Source organism: Sciurus vulgaris, assembly GCF_902686455.1.
Source record: "Sciurus vulgaris genome assembly, chromosome: 8".
Classification (NCBI taxonomy): domain Eukaryota; kingdom Metazoa; phylum Chordata; class Mammalia; order Rodentia; family Sciuridae; genus Sciurus; species Sciurus vulgaris.
Window position 1 is genome coordinate 145,151,387 of NC_136468.1, and position 18,259 is coordinate 145,169,645.

At 54.7% G+C, this 18,259-nt stretch overlaps 1 protein-coding gene across 14 annotated transcripts in view; it reads right to left on the bottom strand.

Moving 5' to 3' along the window:
* Positions 1-18,259, bottom strand: part of CUX2 (cut like homeobox 2) — a 232,590-nt gene that overhangs the window by 35,202 nt on the left and 179,129 nt on the right. For all 14 annotated transcript variants that reach the window (XM_079149484.1, XM_079149488.1, XM_079149489.1 and 11 more), the window contains one exon: positions 313-447. In XM_079149484.1, the coding sequence (XP_079005610.1) occupies positions 313-447 (135 nt within the window). The remainder of the gene's footprint in view (positions 1-312; positions 448-18,259) is intronic.

The window sequence follows — 18,259 nt, forward strand, 5'->3', positions numbered from 1 at the left end:
CCCCAGCAGCTCCAGTCAATGGGAGGGTGGGAGGAGCGCCTGTGTGGCCTCCCCTGCCCGTTGGCGGATTGTCAACGTCACTGACGGGATGTCTCGCAGGTAAGATGGCGGGGTCTCCACCATTGGGATCCCTAAGTGGCGGCGTGGTGCATCCCGCATCCTTCAGTACTCAGTCCTGAGACCCGGGGCCATCTGCTTCAGCAGAAGCGTCCCCTCAACCCACCTGCCATCCACAACGACGAAGCCCAGTTCCACGCCCACCAGCCCCCTGCAGCCCCTGCTGTCAGGCATCCTGGGAAGGCTCGTCAGTACCTTTGGGGCCAAGGAGCTCAGGGTGCCTCTTCCAGGAGGTGTGGAAGTCCCGCCGGGGCTGCCTGCTGGGGTCCAAGCTGGGGGGCTGCAGTCTGTCGTCCAGGCTACGCGCCACCTCAAATGTAGGCACAGGGTCTGCAGAGAGAGAGGGAGGAGGTCGGGCTGGAAGGTGGGAGGCCCAGGCCGAGGCTTCTGCAGGGAGCCGGGGGCACCATCCACAGGAGCCACCGAGTCCTGCTCTTGCTGGCCAGGGAGAGCCATGTGAATGTCCTTTGCAGGCACCTGGACACCGTGGAGAGTGTGTCCTGCTCAGCCGGGGATACCAGCAGGGATCATTGTCACTGCTTTTCTTGCCTCAGTGATGCCATCTGCGGTAGCCATGAGATGAGGCCTCACACAAGTCCAGTCACAGTGTCGCTGCGTGTGGCCCTGGGGTAGTTGCGGGTGTGTCCAATGTCCTCTCCACCTGTTCCCTGGGGTCAAGCCTGCCATGTGGCCTGAGGTGCTGCCAGCTTCCCCTGGCTCTACCCTCCCCGGCCCCTTGGCAGCGGCTTCTCCCGGGACTCTGCAGTGTTCACTGTGGGTGGACGAGTGGCCGTCTTGGGAGCAGCCCACACACCAGGTGTGAGATCCCCCAGCCTCCTGACGGCTCACAGGGGAGGAAGGTGTGGGTCCTGCCTGGCTCGCTTCCCACTGTCTCCCTTTCGCCTGTGGAGAAGTTCCCTTTCCTTTCTCCCCAGAGCCCAGCCCTGCCTCCTCCAGGACGCTCCCCGACTATCCACCCAGGGCAAGGACTGGCAGCCATGGGAAGATTCCTGAGGTTGGTGGCACCTTGCAGGTTACACAGATCAGCCACAGATGGGAGCTGTGGTCCTCAGCATCCCTGGAGGCTGGCTTGGATCCAAGGAGTCTTCACAGAGGAAGGAACTGAGGCCCAGAGAAGCCACAGGGCTGGCTAAAGGGTGGAGGTGGTGGAGGTGACACTGGACTCTGTCTCTTGCTGAGGCCATGGAGACTTCCTATCCTGGTGTGGCACATATTGTGCCCAGCAGCAGGCACAGACAGTGCTCATGGGGCCCAGGAAAGCCGGGGCCTCCACATCCAGGTCCTGGGGCCTAGTGCCTAGTCCAGTTCTTTCTAGTTCTCTGGAGCCCTCTCTTCTTGGTTCGTCTCCCAGCATCTCCTGCCAGCATCTGCATGGCTAATGCTCTCTGCTAAGAGGACAGACTCTGGAGCCAGATGTGCCTGGACACTGGTCTAATCCATATTTACTTCTTGGGATGGCTGTGTGATCTTGGCAAGCAACTCTACCTCTCTGTGCTTCACCATCAAAGTGGTCACCTCCTAGGGCTGTGACGAGGATCAGGCAAAGTGTTCAACATGGTGTCGGACATGCTGTCAGCTCAGACCCTCACCATTCCTGCCTTCTGCAGTCTCAGATGTAGCCTCCCATCTCCGAGCCTCTGCAGGAACACTCTCCCTCCTCTCAGAAGTCCATGCCTACCCGCCTTCTGTGTTACAACTCAAATGCCACCTCTTCCAGGGAGCCCTCCTGGACCAGTCAGTCCTCCCATGTGCTCCCCCAGCTGCCTGCAGCCTGCAGCTCTCCTTGGTAGCGCCTAGTGCTGTCCCAGTTTGTTCATCTGCAAGTCCACCTAATTAACATGCACCAGACTGCAAACTTCACAAGGGAGGCAAGGGCTGCACTGGTCCTGGCTCCAGTCCCCACTGGCCCCTAGTCCCTAGGATGCAGCCTGATGCAGAGTCCTACCCAATACATTTTTATAGGAGATGACGTGAGGCAGTGCCTGCCTGGAGGCTTTCAGGTCTGGCTGGAACAAGGTGGCCTCTCATTTTCTTCTCCTGCCGCCTGTTTGCTTGGTGGTGGGAGGCTGGACAATGGGTGTTTGTGCCATGGTGAGCAGGTGCGAGGTTGTGCCACAGCGGCTTTCCTCTGTCAGCAGCCCCCACGCCCCGTCATTAGGCAGCGCCCGCTCAGCAGGGTATGCCATTATGTCTCCCAGGGCTGATGTAATTATACATTGACATAATTAACCCAGCAAGCGCATTAGGCAGGCCAGCTAAAAATTCATCTATAATTATTTGTTGTGTGCATGCTAATGAGTCCATCTGCACCGCCTTTGTACAACATGAACAAATTAATTTACAAGTCTGGATTTTTTAATAAGTTCAAGGAATTGCTTCCTATTGTGTCCTGGTTTTTGAGGAAGGAAGAAAGGGGTGACAGCACTCGCCGGGGTCAGGGAAGTTAGATAAACACGGGCGGGAGCAGGTCTGCCGGCCTCTGCAGGCTTGCTCTGGCCCGAGGACAGGAAAAGTTCTCCCACGGATCAGGGAGCCTGCTGGCCAGGCCAGACGATTCCCCTGGGGGTGAGGACGCCCACCATCCACCTCCTTCTCAGGGTGTAGGACTGACGTTCTGTTCAGCCCCAAGGCCCTCTGGGCCCTGCATGCCTGGTCCTGGAGGCTGGTCTCCATGACCCCCAGAGGCTGATGAGAGAGGCCAGGTCTCCACACAGGCTCAGGGTGCTTTGCTCGCTGGCCCAGTGGTGATCATGCTGGTGATGCTCACAGAATCTGAAGTTCAGCTCTGGGTCTGAGTCCCATGAGGACTTGAGCCTCCGCTTCTTCACTTGTAAAAGGGAACCACGTAGCAGCTCCTACTTGCCTGGGGGTACCACTGGGGAGATAAGAAGGACACCAACGGGACTCTGGGTGGTTAGTGCCCTCTCTGAATCTCTTTCCTCATCCGTACAATGAGGCTGTCTGTGGGATGTTTCTGGGCCTGGAGGATCCGACGGGCCACACATGAGTGGAGCTGGCTGAGCACTGGCTGCTGCTGCTGAGGTGAGAAGAGGTGGCATGTAGGCTGGGGGCAGGCTGGGAGCCAGCTGTGCAGTGATGCTCTGTGGAGTCTGGACACAGCGGGTGGCCTCATGTGTTGGCATCAGAGCCCAGGAAACCCAGAATTCAACAGTCCTGATCTGAACTCATTCCACTCTGGGAGTCAAAGATTTCAGTTCAGAAACCAACTGGAGGGAGCGGTCAGCTGGGTTTGTCCAGCGTCTCCTCTACCCCAGGACACAGGGTGGGAAGAGCGGGCTGCAGGGAGAGACAGACCCCTGGGCCTCCTCCTCCTCTTCCTGGTTCCCTGATCTGAGGGAGAGTGTGGCTGTGTGGGTGGCCAAAGTCCAGTTTCAACTGAATCCTAACACCAAAGCCCTTTACCTGGATGAGAACTCACTCCCTCTTCACCTCGGCTCTGTGAGGATGCTGTCATATTCCCTTTTCACAGATGGGGAAACTGAGGCACAGGATTTGTCAAGGCTGGGATCCAGACTGGCTAGCCCCCAGCAGGACACATCGGAGTCCCTGGGGGATTCACCCAACATTTCGGGCCTCAGTCCTGAAGAGTCTCAGGGACATGGTCTGTGTCACTCCCAGTCCTCTGGGGAAGCAGGCGGGATCCTCAGGCTTGGCTGTTAGGCCTTCTCCCTGTTTGGCTGGTGTGCCTGTGAAGCTTTCTTAGCTTCTAGTGGGGCTATCAATCAAGATGTCCCGCCTTCCCCCAACCCCCAAAGAGGGTTACCTACTTCAGGCTGGCCAATCAAATGCTGCTCTGTGAATCTGGACCCCTCCACTCAGTTACCAGCTGCTCTGGCTCTGTCTGAGCCTCACTTAACAAGTCCCTTTCCTGTGCACTAGTGTTTCCAGAGCTGGCTTCTCTTGCACCACATGAGGAACCTGACCAATGCAGGTGCTCAATGATTGTGACAAGGGTATCTGTGAAGGCTGGGTGAAGACTGGGCCAAATGACAAAGGGAAGGAGGAACAAATGCTCAGAAGAATGTGGGCCAGGCACATCCAGGGCTTCCCTAGGCAACACTTCAGGTCTGAGGCATGAAGGAAACCTGCCAGGCATGGTTGAGGCCAACTCAGGGCAACCAGGAAGGATGGCCCCAGAGGGAGCCTCGAGGAAGATGCAGGGGAGGGAACACTGTTGTGTCTGCTGACACATAGTGGGTGCTCAGATGTTGTGTTTGCTGACACACAGTGGGTGCTCAGAAACGTCTGCTCTGTAACTGAACAATGAGAGGCAGGTGCTCAGGAGCTGATGCCCTGAGTGCAGGGGGTGCCTGGTGAGAAGCTGGTGAAGGAGGGCATGAGCTCAGGGCTTGGGCTCTGGGGGCAGAGGTCTGGGTCCAAAGCCCGCCTCTGCCACTTACTCAATGTGGGATCTCAGGCAAAGTGCTTCGCCACTCTAAGACTCAGTTTTCTTGTCTGTAACATGGAGCATCCACCAAGGCACCCTGAGGATTCAAGGATCAGTCTTGCACAGTGATCATCCCAGTACCTGTTCTTATCAGCGCCCAGCAAAGGGCAGAGCGACCATTCTCAGTGAGGCTGAGGGAGCACAGCCCTGCTGTGGCACCGCCTGGCTTTGTCTCCTGGGTTCTGCTGACAACAGAATCGCAGGACGAGAATCAGAAGTTGCTGGATATCTGGAAGGGACAGAGCACAGGATGGCAGCTTCTCATGTGGGGGAGGGGCTAATCAGATCCCAGCAACAGGGGCCATGGGAGACCCCCGGAAGCTGCCAAAGGGTCCTGAGAGGCCCAAAGACTAAGGCAAAGACACCAGGCCCTGGGTTTTACCCATGTCCATGCCAGCTGAAGCAACGTACAGAAGGCATGGGAGGCAGGAAAGGACTTCACTGTAGGTCTCCAGAGGCTAGAATTCAGTAGGAAAGAAATAAGGCTGTCCTGGCGGCAGACACAGCCTCAGCAAAGGACATGGAAGACATGGAAGTCACAGCAACGTTAACACGGCAACCCTCAGGGCAGGCTGCATACGGTGGGCCAGGCTGTGCAGGGCTGCTCCCACTGCAGGTCTATATGTTTGGTGCAAAACTCTTTGGGGAGATGGCAATGATCTGGTTTGACGCCATGCTGTGTCACCAGGTAGCATGCAGCCATGGGGCTGGGACGGCCCCTCCTGTGCCACAACCACAGCTACTCCAGGCTGTGCCAGGGCACGCCGTGCTTTCTCCTTCACCCTCACAATGGCACAGTCAAGTAGATACGGCTAGTGTCCCCAAGACAAGGAAATAAAGGCTCAAAAAGAGCTATCAGGTGCCCACAGCCACCCAGCTCAGACATGGCAGAGGTGGGATTTGAGCCCAGGGCTGTGGACTCTGCAGGAGGTCAGGTTGCCTTTAGGAGGGCATGAGGGGCGCTGACCTCTTACTGCAGACCAGAAGTGCGGGACTGAGGGCCATCCCTGTGGCTGGCTTGTTGTGTGCTGGCCTCACTGGGCTTCCCTGTCCAAATTCTGGTGCAAAGTACATCCATGGCTCGCACTCAGCATGGGGGCCACTGGACAGGTGCTCACCCCGCTGAGGTGAGTGCTCTGGCACTGGGCCTCCCCCGTTCAGGGAGGGTGATCAGTAAAGACCAGGATCCTCGGAGAGGAGTGAACACTGAACCCTCAGGAGACGGGGGTGGGGGTGGGTGGGGGTGGTAGTTCTGGCTGTAACGCCAACACATGCTACTGCTTCCCTGCCTGGAGCCTTGGTTTTCCCATCTGTACATGGGGACAGGCAGGGTCCCTCCTCTGTGGACCAGAAACAGGGGTGAGGAACTACAGGTGGGTAGAACTCAAGGGGCTCCAGAGCCCCCGCAGGAGTTTGCTGAGCATCTTGGGCACATGGCATGGCTGAGGGAGGAGGCTGGCCTCCCACGGCAGCCTCCGGGGGTCACAGGCTCCTTTGCAAGTATGCAACCCCAGAGGGTGTTCCCACCCCATGTGTCCCAAGTCAGCTTCCTCCTTGTGCTTGTGACCCAGGAGCTGAAGAGCTGGGTGGAGGGTGCTGCTCAGCAGACGGCTGGGGGCTGGAGGGGGCTTGTGCCCAGGGCTGTGGCTTCCTCAGGGCATGACCCTGAGTCCTGGTGGCCTGAGCGCAGCTGGGTGAGGTCAGGGGATGGGTTGACCGGTACAGCCCTTCTTGGGGACAGGACTGACCCCGAGAGCAGTGGGGAGCGATGCACAGTGTGAGGAGTGGCTCTAGAGGGCGCCGGGCAGCAGGCGGCAGCAGGGGTGCAGGAGGCAGCACGGAGGGTGGCTGTGGCCAGCATGGCGGCCAGGCAGCGGGGAACCATGCTCAATCAGGAGCTAGACGGGAAGCACTGACGGCGTGGGGGGTCTGGGCTGAACACTGTTCCCCTAGTCTGTGCTCATCTGGAACCTCAGAATGTGCCCTTGTATGCAAACAGGGTCTTTGTAGAGGAGATACGGTCAAGACCAGATCATTAAGGAGCAGAGTGGGCCCTGATTCAAAGAAGAGGGAGGACCCACAGAGGCACGGAGAAGAGGCCCACGTGAAGATGGAGGCAGTCAGAGGGCAAGGCGCCTGGAGGCTGCTGGAGCCGCTGGAGAGGGGCTGGCCAGCTGGGTGAGCCTCCAGGAGCCTGTCCACCCACACCCTGGTTTTGGGCTTTTGGACTCCAGAATTGAGAGGAGTTTCTGCTGCCACCCAGGCTGTGTACTGTGGCACAGCAGCCCTGTTCTAGGTTGGACACCTGAAGCCAAGATGGCGCAGGGCTGGGCTCACTCACAGGTCCAGGCGCCTGGCGAGGCTGGCAACCCTGGCATTCCTAGCCATCACGGCATGGCCTTCTCTCTCTCTCTTCTCACCTCTTGTAAGGACACCAGTGATTAAAGGGTTAGGGGACACTCTTAACTTGGTTACATGCATCAAGATCATCTTAACTCGATTACACCCTGCAAGATCATGTTCACAGGTACTTGCAGTAAGGACTTCAACTTATCTTTCTGGGGGACAAAATCCAAGCCATGACAGGAAGGAAGTCCTCATGTAAGTCAAACCTGCTGCTTTCCTGCTGTACCCATTTTCTTTTTAAAAAAATTTTTATATGTATTTTTAGTTCTTGATGGATTTTATTTATTTATTTATTTATTTATTGGGTGCTGGGGATTGAACCCAGGGCCTTGTGCTTGCAACAAGCACTCTACCAACTGAGCTATCTCCCCAGCCCTGGATTTTATTTTATTCATTTATTTATATGTGGTGCTGGGACTTGAACCCAGTGCCTCACGCATGCGAGGCAAGCACTCCATCACTGAGCCACAACCCCAGCCCTACTGTACCCACTGTCATCTGCCATCCTTGAGACAAGCCGGATCCCTAAGGGAGGTAGCACATCCTAGACTCTGATCCTCTGGCTTTTCCTTCTCTCCAGTGCTGAGGAACTGCACTGAGTTGGGTCTCTGCTTTGAAAAGTACACAGTGATGACAACATTTTGTTACCCGGGTGTTTTCTGCTTTTTACTTGCCCAGTACATGGGAGCTGGGTTCCCAGACTTGACTTCCTCATGGGGTAACTCATTTCTTTTGATGCCCTGCATCAGGGAGAAACCCACGGAGCCCTGAGCCATGCCCTGAGCTGCCTAGCTAGGTTGGAGAGAAACGTTCTTAGCATCCAGACAGCTGGATTGTTTTGCCAAATCTGGTGACAGAAGTCTCCTGCCAAGCTCCCTGAATCCTTTTCTTTTGGTACTGGGGATTGAACTCAGGGGCACTTAACCACTGAGCCACATCCCCAGCCCCCCCCCCCTCCTTTTTATATTTAGAGACAGGGTCTCACTGAGTTGCTTAGTGCCTCATCATTGCTGAGGCTGGCTTTGAACTCATGATCCTCCTGCCTCAGCCTCCCGAGCCTCTGGGATTACAGGTGTGTGCCACTGCACCTGGCTTCCCTGAATACTTTATCAGTGGTATTATCCGATGCATCAGCTAAATGTCATTGGCTGCTCTTATGAACACAAACTGAAAGAGAGAAAGGAAAGAAAATCCTTAAGCTGTAGGGAGAGATTTCTGAGAAAAGCAGACACTGAAGGGTCTGGGGGCAGCTTGTCTTCATTCTAAGTCTTCCCTTTCCCCCAGCACAGCTCTGGCCCTTCACATAGCAGGAGCTCAATTAGTGCAGACTGTCCAAAAAGGGGAAAGATGATGGAGTCAGTGCCAGAAGGTCTCAGGGGCTTCTGTGGGGGGTGTCTGCATAGTCATGTTCCTCTCAAAGACACCGCCTGCTGTTGCTGAGCGTCGATGTGCACGTTTGGCTTTATGCAGGAGAGGGTTAGAAGCAGGTCAGGCTCAGAGATGACTCTGCTGGCTTTCACAGTGAGGGAAGTGGCCACAAGATGACAATGTCGGCAACCTCTAGATACCGGGAGAGGCAAGGAATGGATCCTCCCTGGACGTGCAGAACAACACAGGCCTGTGCATGCTTGGCTTCTAGCCCAGTGAGACCCATTTTTGTAACTTCTGACCTCCAGACCGAGATAGCAGACGTGTGCTGCTTTGAGCCTCCGAGACCACGGTCATTTGTTATGGCAGCTGTAGCGAGCTGGCAGTCCAAAGCAGTCACCGAGTCATTTTTATTGAGCACCAACTAGGTGCCAGGCACAGTTTCTCTAGTTGTCAAGCGTTTCCCGGGTGCCTGCTGTGTGCCAGGGAAGGTTCTGGGCTGTGGAGATGGAGTGGTGAATGACACGGAATCCCTGCCCACAGGTCTGACCTTCTTGAGGGGAAGATGGGCACACGAGCCCAAGGCAGAGACCCTCTGCCAAGGTGGAGGGTGGGCTGTCTAAGGGGAAGGCCTGTCTAAGGGCAGCCATTGGGTGGGAAGGAAGCGGGGAATGCTCCAGGCACCGGAGTATCAGGGGCAACAGCCCAGGTCACCCTGAGGAAAGGTGGCTGCTGCCGGCCCATCTCCCCAGGGCTCCTGCCCCAGAACACAAACACGATGGGTCCTCACAACTGGTGATCACTTTTACGGATGAGGACGTGGGGCCGAGAGAGGCTGAGATACCCAGGGGAGTCCTGGTCTGGTATCTCCTCCCTCCCTGTGCCTGGTCTGGTGCAGACGGTGGGGTCAGAGTGGGCTCTGATCTTCTAAACACGAGTTTCTGGTTTTCACCCCCAAAACTACAGCAGGTGGGGCCAGAGGCACACGGGATACCCACCCAGTCTCGAGCCAGAGGCTCCAAGGAACCCGACCCTGCCCTCCCCCATAGGAGCCAGGCGCTTTGCGTATGTTTATTCATCCAAACAGCTGTGAGACGCCAGCACCCCCATTTTCCAGATGAGAAAACTGAGACACACGAGAGGAAAGCCACTCCCTCAGAGTCATTTGGTCAGAAGAGAAAGACAGCACTGGATTTGAAGCCAGGCCCTCCTAAATGGTGTGGCCCAGAGGCCAAATGGGCACTCACCACTTCTGCGAGTCCCCGTGCCCCCCAGAGGACCCCACCCGGCCTCTGTCCTCATGTGCCTCGATTTTAAAACTCAAGACCTATTTTAAAGTCCTGCAGGTTCTAGTCTGAAAATCCACAATCTGAAGTCTGATGCACTCTGAAAGCTGGAAGCCCAACTGATAGACGCCATACCAGGAAAATGGTCTCCCGCTCAGAATCTCTGAGGTCAGCACCTGAGATCACCTTTGGGCCACACGTGTAAGGAACACCCAAAACGTGATGAATTTCGCCTTCTGACTCGGGGCCCATCCCTACACTCTCACAGGCTACATAGGCCAATATTTCAAAACTTGAAGAAATCTGAAATCCTAACACTGTGGCTCAGGCATTTTGGATGAGGGATAGTGCACCTAGGGTTTGTGTCCCCACGGTAAACAGAAGGCTGGGATCCTGTCACAGACAGGTGTTTCAGTCATAGTAGGGGAACTCGGGCAAAGGTGCGCGTCTGTGGCCCAGCCACCCGGGAGCTGAGGCAGGAGGAGCACTTGAACCGGAGTTCAAGACCAGTTGAGCAGCATAGAGAAACTGTTACGAGACCAAACAACCCAAACAACAGGAAAAAACACAAAATACAAAAACGAAGGGATGCCGATGCTGACTTCCCAGTCAGGCCCCGGAGCCCACCCAGGGAGAGCTGGCTGCAGAGGCTGTCTCTGCAGGGAAGGGAGGGAACACCCATCATGTCCTGCAGCTCGCTCCAAGTCACAGCCTTTGCCTGGCTACCCTGAGGTACCCTTGATGGTAGGTGACTCCACATGGGTGCCGTCCAGATTCTGACCTCCAAAATGGCCCACGACCCTCTACTGTCTGGCCAGCCTTGCATCCAGGTGTCAGAAGTGACAGCATCCCTGCGGCTCCTTGGTGGCCCAGGCTTCTGTCAGGCTCAGCATGTCCTCCGGAAGCTTTCCAGCCAGCCTGCGTGGCTGTGCAGAGCTGCCCGGGACATGGCTCCCCGGGATCCTCCCCTGCTCCTGCCACCTGCAGTCTATGCTGACAGAGCAGCCCGGTGGCTGCATCCTAGCTGGGTTATGAAACCAAAAGCAGGGCACCTCAAACCTCGGTGTCTGAATGTGACCAACCCTCTGACGAGTCAGAGACAGCAGCAGGCACAAGACCAACGAGAACGAGCAGGCAGTGGGCGAGGCTGTGGGGCCACGCAGGCCGGGGACATCCTGCCAAGCGCAGGACCTCTGCCTCACAGCCTGTTCTTTATGCACAAATACCCTGAAAAGTGACTTATTTGTCACGGGTACGTTGGGTCTGAGCCCTTGTGAACACGGCAGGAAGCTTCTCGGGGTCTTCAGGCCTCACCAGGCTTTCCCGAGGCAGTCGGAGACCGTGCGCCTCCTGCTGCGGCCGCCCCAGCTGAGCCCGTGGAGTTCTTCAGAACATCATGGGAGGAGAGCTGGGGATGCCGGGAAGGCAGTTCAGCCTCCCCCTCTGTCCGTCTGAAGGAAAGTGGCATTTGCAGCTTTTTTTAGGAAATCTGGAGCCGGAAGGCTGTCCGAGAGGCTGTTTAGAAACACATATATGCAGAAGTATGCGTGTGTCCCTCCAAAATATCTCTGAGACAGAAGCCTGCTCCCATCTGGGCCTGTGCTCTGGCGCCTGCGTGGGTGGCAGGCTCAGGCTCCCGATGGTGGCAGCGAGACTAACTTTGATCCTTTAGTCTTAACTTTTCTGCAGCAGATGGGGTGCGGAGCCCTATGTGGAGCTGTGAGCCGGCCTGCTCCCTCCCTCCTGCCTGGGGGTCTCATGGCCTGGGCAGGGACAGAGGGGCTGGGGATGAGGGCCTTCTTCTGGGCACTGGGTGTTCTGAAGGTACAACAGCAGCGAACACAGTGAGCGGCAGCCACCGTGGGAAGGCGCCACCACCTCCTCACACGTGGGACACTGGGCTGTCTACTCTTCCCCAGGAGGCAGCCAGGGACGGAGCTGGGAGCAAGCCCACCTGCATTATAATAAAAATGAAGCGCCACACAGGGAGCTGCAGGGACAGCCCGCCCCTTGCTGAGCTGAATGCCTGGCGGCCAGCAGGTGCTCAGCACTCGCTGAAACAACTGCTCAGGGTTCCCAGGGCTCCCTGGCCTGTTCCCTGGCCCGGTAACTGTGGAGGGTGTTACGGCACATCACAAGTGGGAAAGTCAAGTGTGACATGGGAAGGAGCCGAGTGGCTAGCGGGGCTGGCCTGGCTCTGCAGAGAGCGCCTGTCAGTCTAGCGCCGGGCTCTCCTTCCTTTGCCCACCAAGTCTAGAGCTCTGTGCTTCGCCCCAGCAGAAGCGGTCTGGTCCAGCTCTGGAGCCGTGGGCCAGGAGCACAGGGTCCCCTGCGGGTGCAGGGCCACATGGCACTCCTCATTCCAGCTAGGGCCCCTCCCAGCAAGACCTCTCAGGCCCCTGGCGGCAGAGACCTGTGGCTGCTGTCCACTGTTTGCAGAGCTCAGATCCCCTGAGCTTTCCTGTCCAAGCTCCTTTGATTTTGTTTGTTTATTTAGGTGCCAGGGATGGAACTCAGGGGTGCTTTAGCACTGAGCTACACCCCCAGCCCTTTTGATTATTTTTATTTAAAAATTTTTTGTAGTTATGGACAGAATGCCTTTATTTTATCTTTATGTGGTGCTGAGGATGGAACCCAGTGCCTCACACGTGCTAGACAAGTGCTTTACCACTGAGCTACACCACCAGCCCTTTTTTTAATGAGACAGGTCTCACCAAGTTACCCAATCTGGCCTTGAACTTGCGATCCTCCCACCTCAGCTTCCAGAGTTGCTGGGATTACAGGCGTCATGGCCACCAGGCCTGCTGCGTTTGATCCTGGCAGTCCTGGAGGCCTAGCCTGAGGCCCCACACGTCTCCATGTGACCCCCTTGATAGGACGGTGCACAGGCAGGACAGGGAGCCTCCTCCAGCGTGTGTGGGGTCCGAGAGCTGTGTCTGCAGGGTGGAGCCAGCTGCCTGACTCAGGGCACCCTGAAGGTGCCCCTGGAGCCACCCCTCCTCGGAGCTTGTTTCCTGCGGTCAGTTCTGGTCCTCAGTCTTTGATTCGCACAGTCCCAGGGCAGGCAGGTTGAACTCCAGCCTGAGTCTCCTGGGCCCAGGGAGCACCCTCGCACAGCGCACGGGAGTGCCGGTCCTGGTCTTCCCTCTGACAGGGAACAGCCTTGTCGGGCCCCTGTTGGGTGCCAGCACGGAGGCAGGAGCTTGCTTTGAGTCCACTTTCTGACCTTTACTGTGCCACCAGTGGCTGTGGGGAGAGGGTGCTCCTGGCAGCGGAAAGGATGGGCACGGCCTTTAGGAAAACCTGACATTATTAGGGTTTTCCTTTATATCACCCTTAGGTGTTCCCGTGACCCTGGCAGGACCGAGCAGAAGCTAAATGTGGAGGGGGAGTGGGAGAGGGCAGGCAGCAGGGAGGGCGTTTCTAATTACACTATTTCCTCTGGCTATGAAGGCGGCCTCTCCACTAGATGGTGCTAGAATTAGTAATTTGGGACAAATGAAGTTCAGTACTTAACCTCCCTCCCTATTTTCATCAAAATATATTTCAGATGTCTCAAATTTATTTTTTAAAAATATAAGATAAAAAGTATCCAAATACCTCTAACTTTGAGGTGAAAAGGTTTTTTCAAAAACAGGACACAGAAGTCATAATGGAAAGGTTTGGTAAGATTTCCTACCTTCTGCAAATCCTTTCTGAATGCCTATTATATACCATATATGATAGACATTATAAACAGAGTTTAAAAAAAAAAGACTTTCAGAACTAGGGAAGAAGATATGAAGCGTATACCAGCACAAAGGTTAATATCCCTAATATACAAAGAGTGTCTATAAATCAATAAGAAAGTAAACTCTGAAAGAAAAGTGGACTAGCAACATACAAGCAATTTATAAAAGAATAAACAATTGGTTCATAACAAGAAAAGATACCTAGTGGGTTAGTCAATAAAGAAGTATAATGCAAATCAGCAAGGAGAAAACAAAATCTTATTCTTTCTGACTACCTGGGTTTGCTCACGACTACAACAGATTTTCCAAGTTTTCTTCCTCACCCTCAGAACTACACCAGCACAGTACCAATATGCTCTGCCCTTGTGAGCACCATAAAAGCCCAGCACAGGAAAGGTGCTAGGTAAATTTTAATATAGCCATGAAAGACACAATAAACCAAAGTTATCCAGGATCTGTCATCTCACAGGGAAATACAGATGCTCATGCTAGGTAAAGGATGCAGGACATAAAATGATACAAGGAGGATCAGTGACCATTTTGAAAAAGTACATGGGGAAAAGATCAGGAAGAAAGAAATCCAACAAATTGCTTTTCCAGGAGATTATATTCCTTCCTTCAATTTTTTTGTTTCTTCTAAGGGTGACAGTATGCATGAGTGGCTTTTGTAACTGGGGAGAAAATTTAAAACCCCCAAACACTGTAAAGCACTTTCCAATTCTACAGACTGAGTAGCCCTTCTGTCTACACTGCTCACCCAGCATCCTTGACAGTTGACAAAACCATATGTAGTTGACAGCAGATGCTCGTAACTCTTAGACCCTGATGTCCACAGGCTGTGGATTATTCATGCTAAATGCTTTTGCACAGAATCCAATGTGGATGGATGAGTAGGTTCTACCATCTCCCCTCTATCTAAAGATAGAGCTCAGAGAGGTTAAGGCCCCTGGCCAAAGTCGCATAGCCCAAAACACCAAGCTGCTAATCCCACCCAGTCATGTCGTATGCTGCAGCCCAAGCCGTAACCACTCTACTGACCAGCCTTGCCCCCGAAGGAGGGAGTAGGGCAAGGAGCATCTGCCAGGAATGGCAAAATCTTAAATCAGATTTTTAAAAACCAGAGAAAAGCAGAAGAAAGCATTGTGGGCACTCACCTCTCCTCCTCAGCAGTGCGCATCTGCCTGCCCTCTCGCTCTCTCCTTGTTTTGTTTGCTCCTTTTTTCCCCTTTTAACTAATCACTCAGTTAACAAGTTAGCTCTTGGAAGCTCGGGTCGCTACCTAGTGACTCTATGCACACGATAAAGAAATCAACCATCACCAATACAGAAGTCAGAGAGGTTTAAATCAAATCTTCCTCCACAACAATGACATTAATTATGCTTTTAACACGTTTTACTGCTTTTTTTCTCACTTCACGCCACATCTGTGTGAACAATATCCAAAAGATTTACGGTTTTCTTTCGTAATTACAGACATACAGGCTGCACACTTATCAAAATACTTGCTGAGCAATCAGGCTATATCACAGGCTCTGCCAAAGATCTGTGCTGGCAGCAGCCATTCAAACAAAAACGTTGAATCAGGACTTGTGTGCGGCGGGGGGAGGGGAGCGTTTGGACAAATACCTCGCCTGTCAAGAAATATAAAAACAGGAGCGCGCTGTGGCTCATTTTCCAGGGTGGGATTTTTAGGGGGGCCTGGGCGCTGTGGGTGGGGGGGTGGCGGGTGGGGAAGCTCAGAGCTCCAAAAATGCATCTGACATTTGGTTCTTGTGTCTGAGGATAAAATTTAATGAGAACAAAAATATGTCTTCCTAATTCCCCTAAGAAACCATTAAAACATTTTGTTATTCTTAAATGTCTCGAAAATGAATTAGAGCCCCTGAAGGGGCTGTTTGTATGGTACATCTCCATCAGTTAAGGCTCCTCATTCTGCAGCTCAGTGACAGCGGGGACGTCCCCCACCGCCCCTCCATTCTGGGGAGGAGAGCTGGGAAATCAGAGGCACGTGGAGTCAGCACTGGGCTCAGAGTGACCTCTGTGTCCCCAGGCTTTGGAGAGGGGGCCAGAGAGCACGGGAGGCTTCTGCAATGCTCCTGTCTCGGGGACTTAGGGCCCTTGGCTGGTCCTGTGTCTGTGTTAACAGCCTGGTACTTGGAAAGGCGAGTGTCCCCTGTGTGCCCTGGAGAAGAAGCTTTGTTCCCTACTGGGGCTGTGGCCCTTGCTCAGGTCCCTGTCTTGTCTGCCCCTCTACTCCCAAGCTCGAGCCCCGCTAATGCTCCTGAGTTTGCGACTGCAGCTTATCTGAGTGGTCACCTGGTTACTTCTGCCACCAAAATGCAAGCTTCCGAGGGCCAGGTCCACGCCTGAGTCTGTGGTTTCACAGCTATGTTCCCTGTGTTCCGTGAATGCTGGGCATACAGCAGGCACTCAATAAATGCTATCTGAATAAACAAGTGAAGAGTGGAGAAACTAATTGAAAAGCACCTCTTTGGTCCAATAACTCTTCCTCCCCTTCCACTGCCTAGTCTTCTAAGTCATTCAACAATCATTAGGTGCCTACAGTGTACCGCATTCTGGGTATATAGTTTAGTATGGCCTGATCCCGGGCTTGGAGTATCCCCTTTCTCCTAGGGGAGCCAGAAACATACATGATAATAATGTGAGAAGCTGAGAGTATGCACCTACTGTGTGCCATGTTCCTGGAAGTCTCCTGACAACCACAGGAGGCAGGCTGGAATATTTAGTCCCAGTTTGTAGAAGGTGGTAGAATCCACCTGTGGGCAGGTGCGGGCTGGGAAGCAATCTCAGTGCTGCTCCTGGAGTCGGTAAGGCACTGTAGGGCCTGTGGATGAACTCCAGGTGGAGGCCCTCGAGGTCCTTGGTCACCTTTCAATGTCACTTGTCACTGAGACTGTGGGACCCAAAGGATTGAAAGGGGTGGGACATAAGGTGCATTTTTGCAGATCCCACTGATGAGAGTGGGGAAATCAGCGAAAAGGCTACAACTGGTGCTACCTGGCCTGCTGGCCACGTGGGTGCTGTGTCCTCACTGGGGGAATGCCCCAGGCTGCAGACACGCGGCCCGTGGCACTGGGAGTGCAGATCGGGATGGAGCTGGGGACCTGGCAGCAGATAACTTCGCAGGGGGCTGAAGAGTCCCCGAAAGATGCATCTGTGTCCTGATCCCTGGGGCCTGTGACTGGGACTTCATTTGAAGGAGTCTCTGCAGATATAACGAAGGATGTCGAGATGAAACAATTGGGGTCACCCAGGTGGGCCTGGGCAATGGCAAGTGTCCTTACAAGAGAGAGTAGAGAGCTGAGGCAGAAAGGCAGAGTGGCCATGAGGCAAAGGAGGCAGAGCCTGGAGTGATGCAGCCACAAGCCTGGGGATGCAGGGGGCACCAGAAGCTGGGGAGGAGGAAGGATCCCCTTCCGCCTCGGAACAAGTAGGGCCCTGACAGCGTGGCCCTGGCCTCCTCCTTGGAGAGACACCCGTCTCCACCAAGGTCATGGTGATGTGTCACAGCAGCTACAAGAGCCCAACGCAGACTTCCACACTGCCGCCAGGCTGTAGCACGGGACGGGCACTTGAAGTGCATCTGCGTAATGTGCAGAACCCTGAGTCCCATCTCTCTCTGGCTCTGAGACCATGCGCATCAGATGTGACCTCTCTGTGCTGAGGAAGGGATCCAGGCGAGCCTGTTCATATGCAGAGCACAGAACAAGTAACCCCTCCGTCAGGCCAGCACTTCTCAAACCTCCACACGCTCACAGAACTCCTGCGGAGCAGGCTAGAAAGCAGAGGCTGATTCAGTGGGCCAGGGAAGGCCATTTCTAAGCAGCTCACAGGAGAGGCCAATACCACTGGTCTGTGGACCACACTTTGAGTAGCCACAGCTGGGGAGGTCCCTCTGCTCAGCCCGGGGGGCCTTGAGAAGGCAAGGCTCCACGGCACTGCCAGGTCAGTCTCCTGGTGCTGTTGTAACAAAGCGCCACCAAGTGGGGGGCTTCAAACAACAGAAATCATAATTCTGGGGACTAGAAGTTCAAAGTCAGGATGTTGACAGGGCTATGCCCTTCCCTGCCCTTCCAGCTTCCCTGGCTGCTGCAGCCTGTGGCACTCCTGGTCTCGTGGCTGCCTCCTCCCACCTCTGCCTCTCTCCCCACAACGCCTCCCTGAGTGAGGGTTCCTGTGTCCTTCCTCTACTGAGAAGGGCCTCAGTGGTTGGGTTTAGGGCTCCCCTAAATCCAGGATGATCTCATTTTGAGATCCTTAACCACTTACATCTGCAAAGACCCTATTTAAAAAAAAAAACAGGCTACATTCTAAGGTTCTTGGTCGATAATGATCTTGGGGCCCCTGTCAACGCGGCCCAGCCTCCTCCCACAGCCCAGCACCCCCCTGCTATTCAACCCATGACCACTGCCCAAGACTGAAAACAGGGCCTTGCCCACCCCAAAGGCAAAGACCCCCCAGATGACCTTGACATCAAACAGACACAGCTCTGTCCTCTCACAGGTCACATTGCTCAGGTGGGATCTCACTTTCCTCTTCATGGACCCCAACCCCAAATTCCAACAGCACTGATTCCTGTAGTGGCGTGGATGCCCAAAAGGGGCAGGGGCTGTCTGGGGCCAGCACAGTGGGGCTTCCTCTCAGGTCCAGCACTACTGAGCAAAGCAGGCGGCCTTTCTGTTCTTGTTTCTGGGTCAACAGATGGGCATGTGGCAGGGAAAGGGGAACTTCACATCCCTGGACATGCCTGTATGTGCCAAGTGTGCAGCTGAGTGTTCTCAAACTGATCCCTCTGCCACCCTACCCAGACCAAGAAACGGCACCCAGCCCGACTGGGCCCC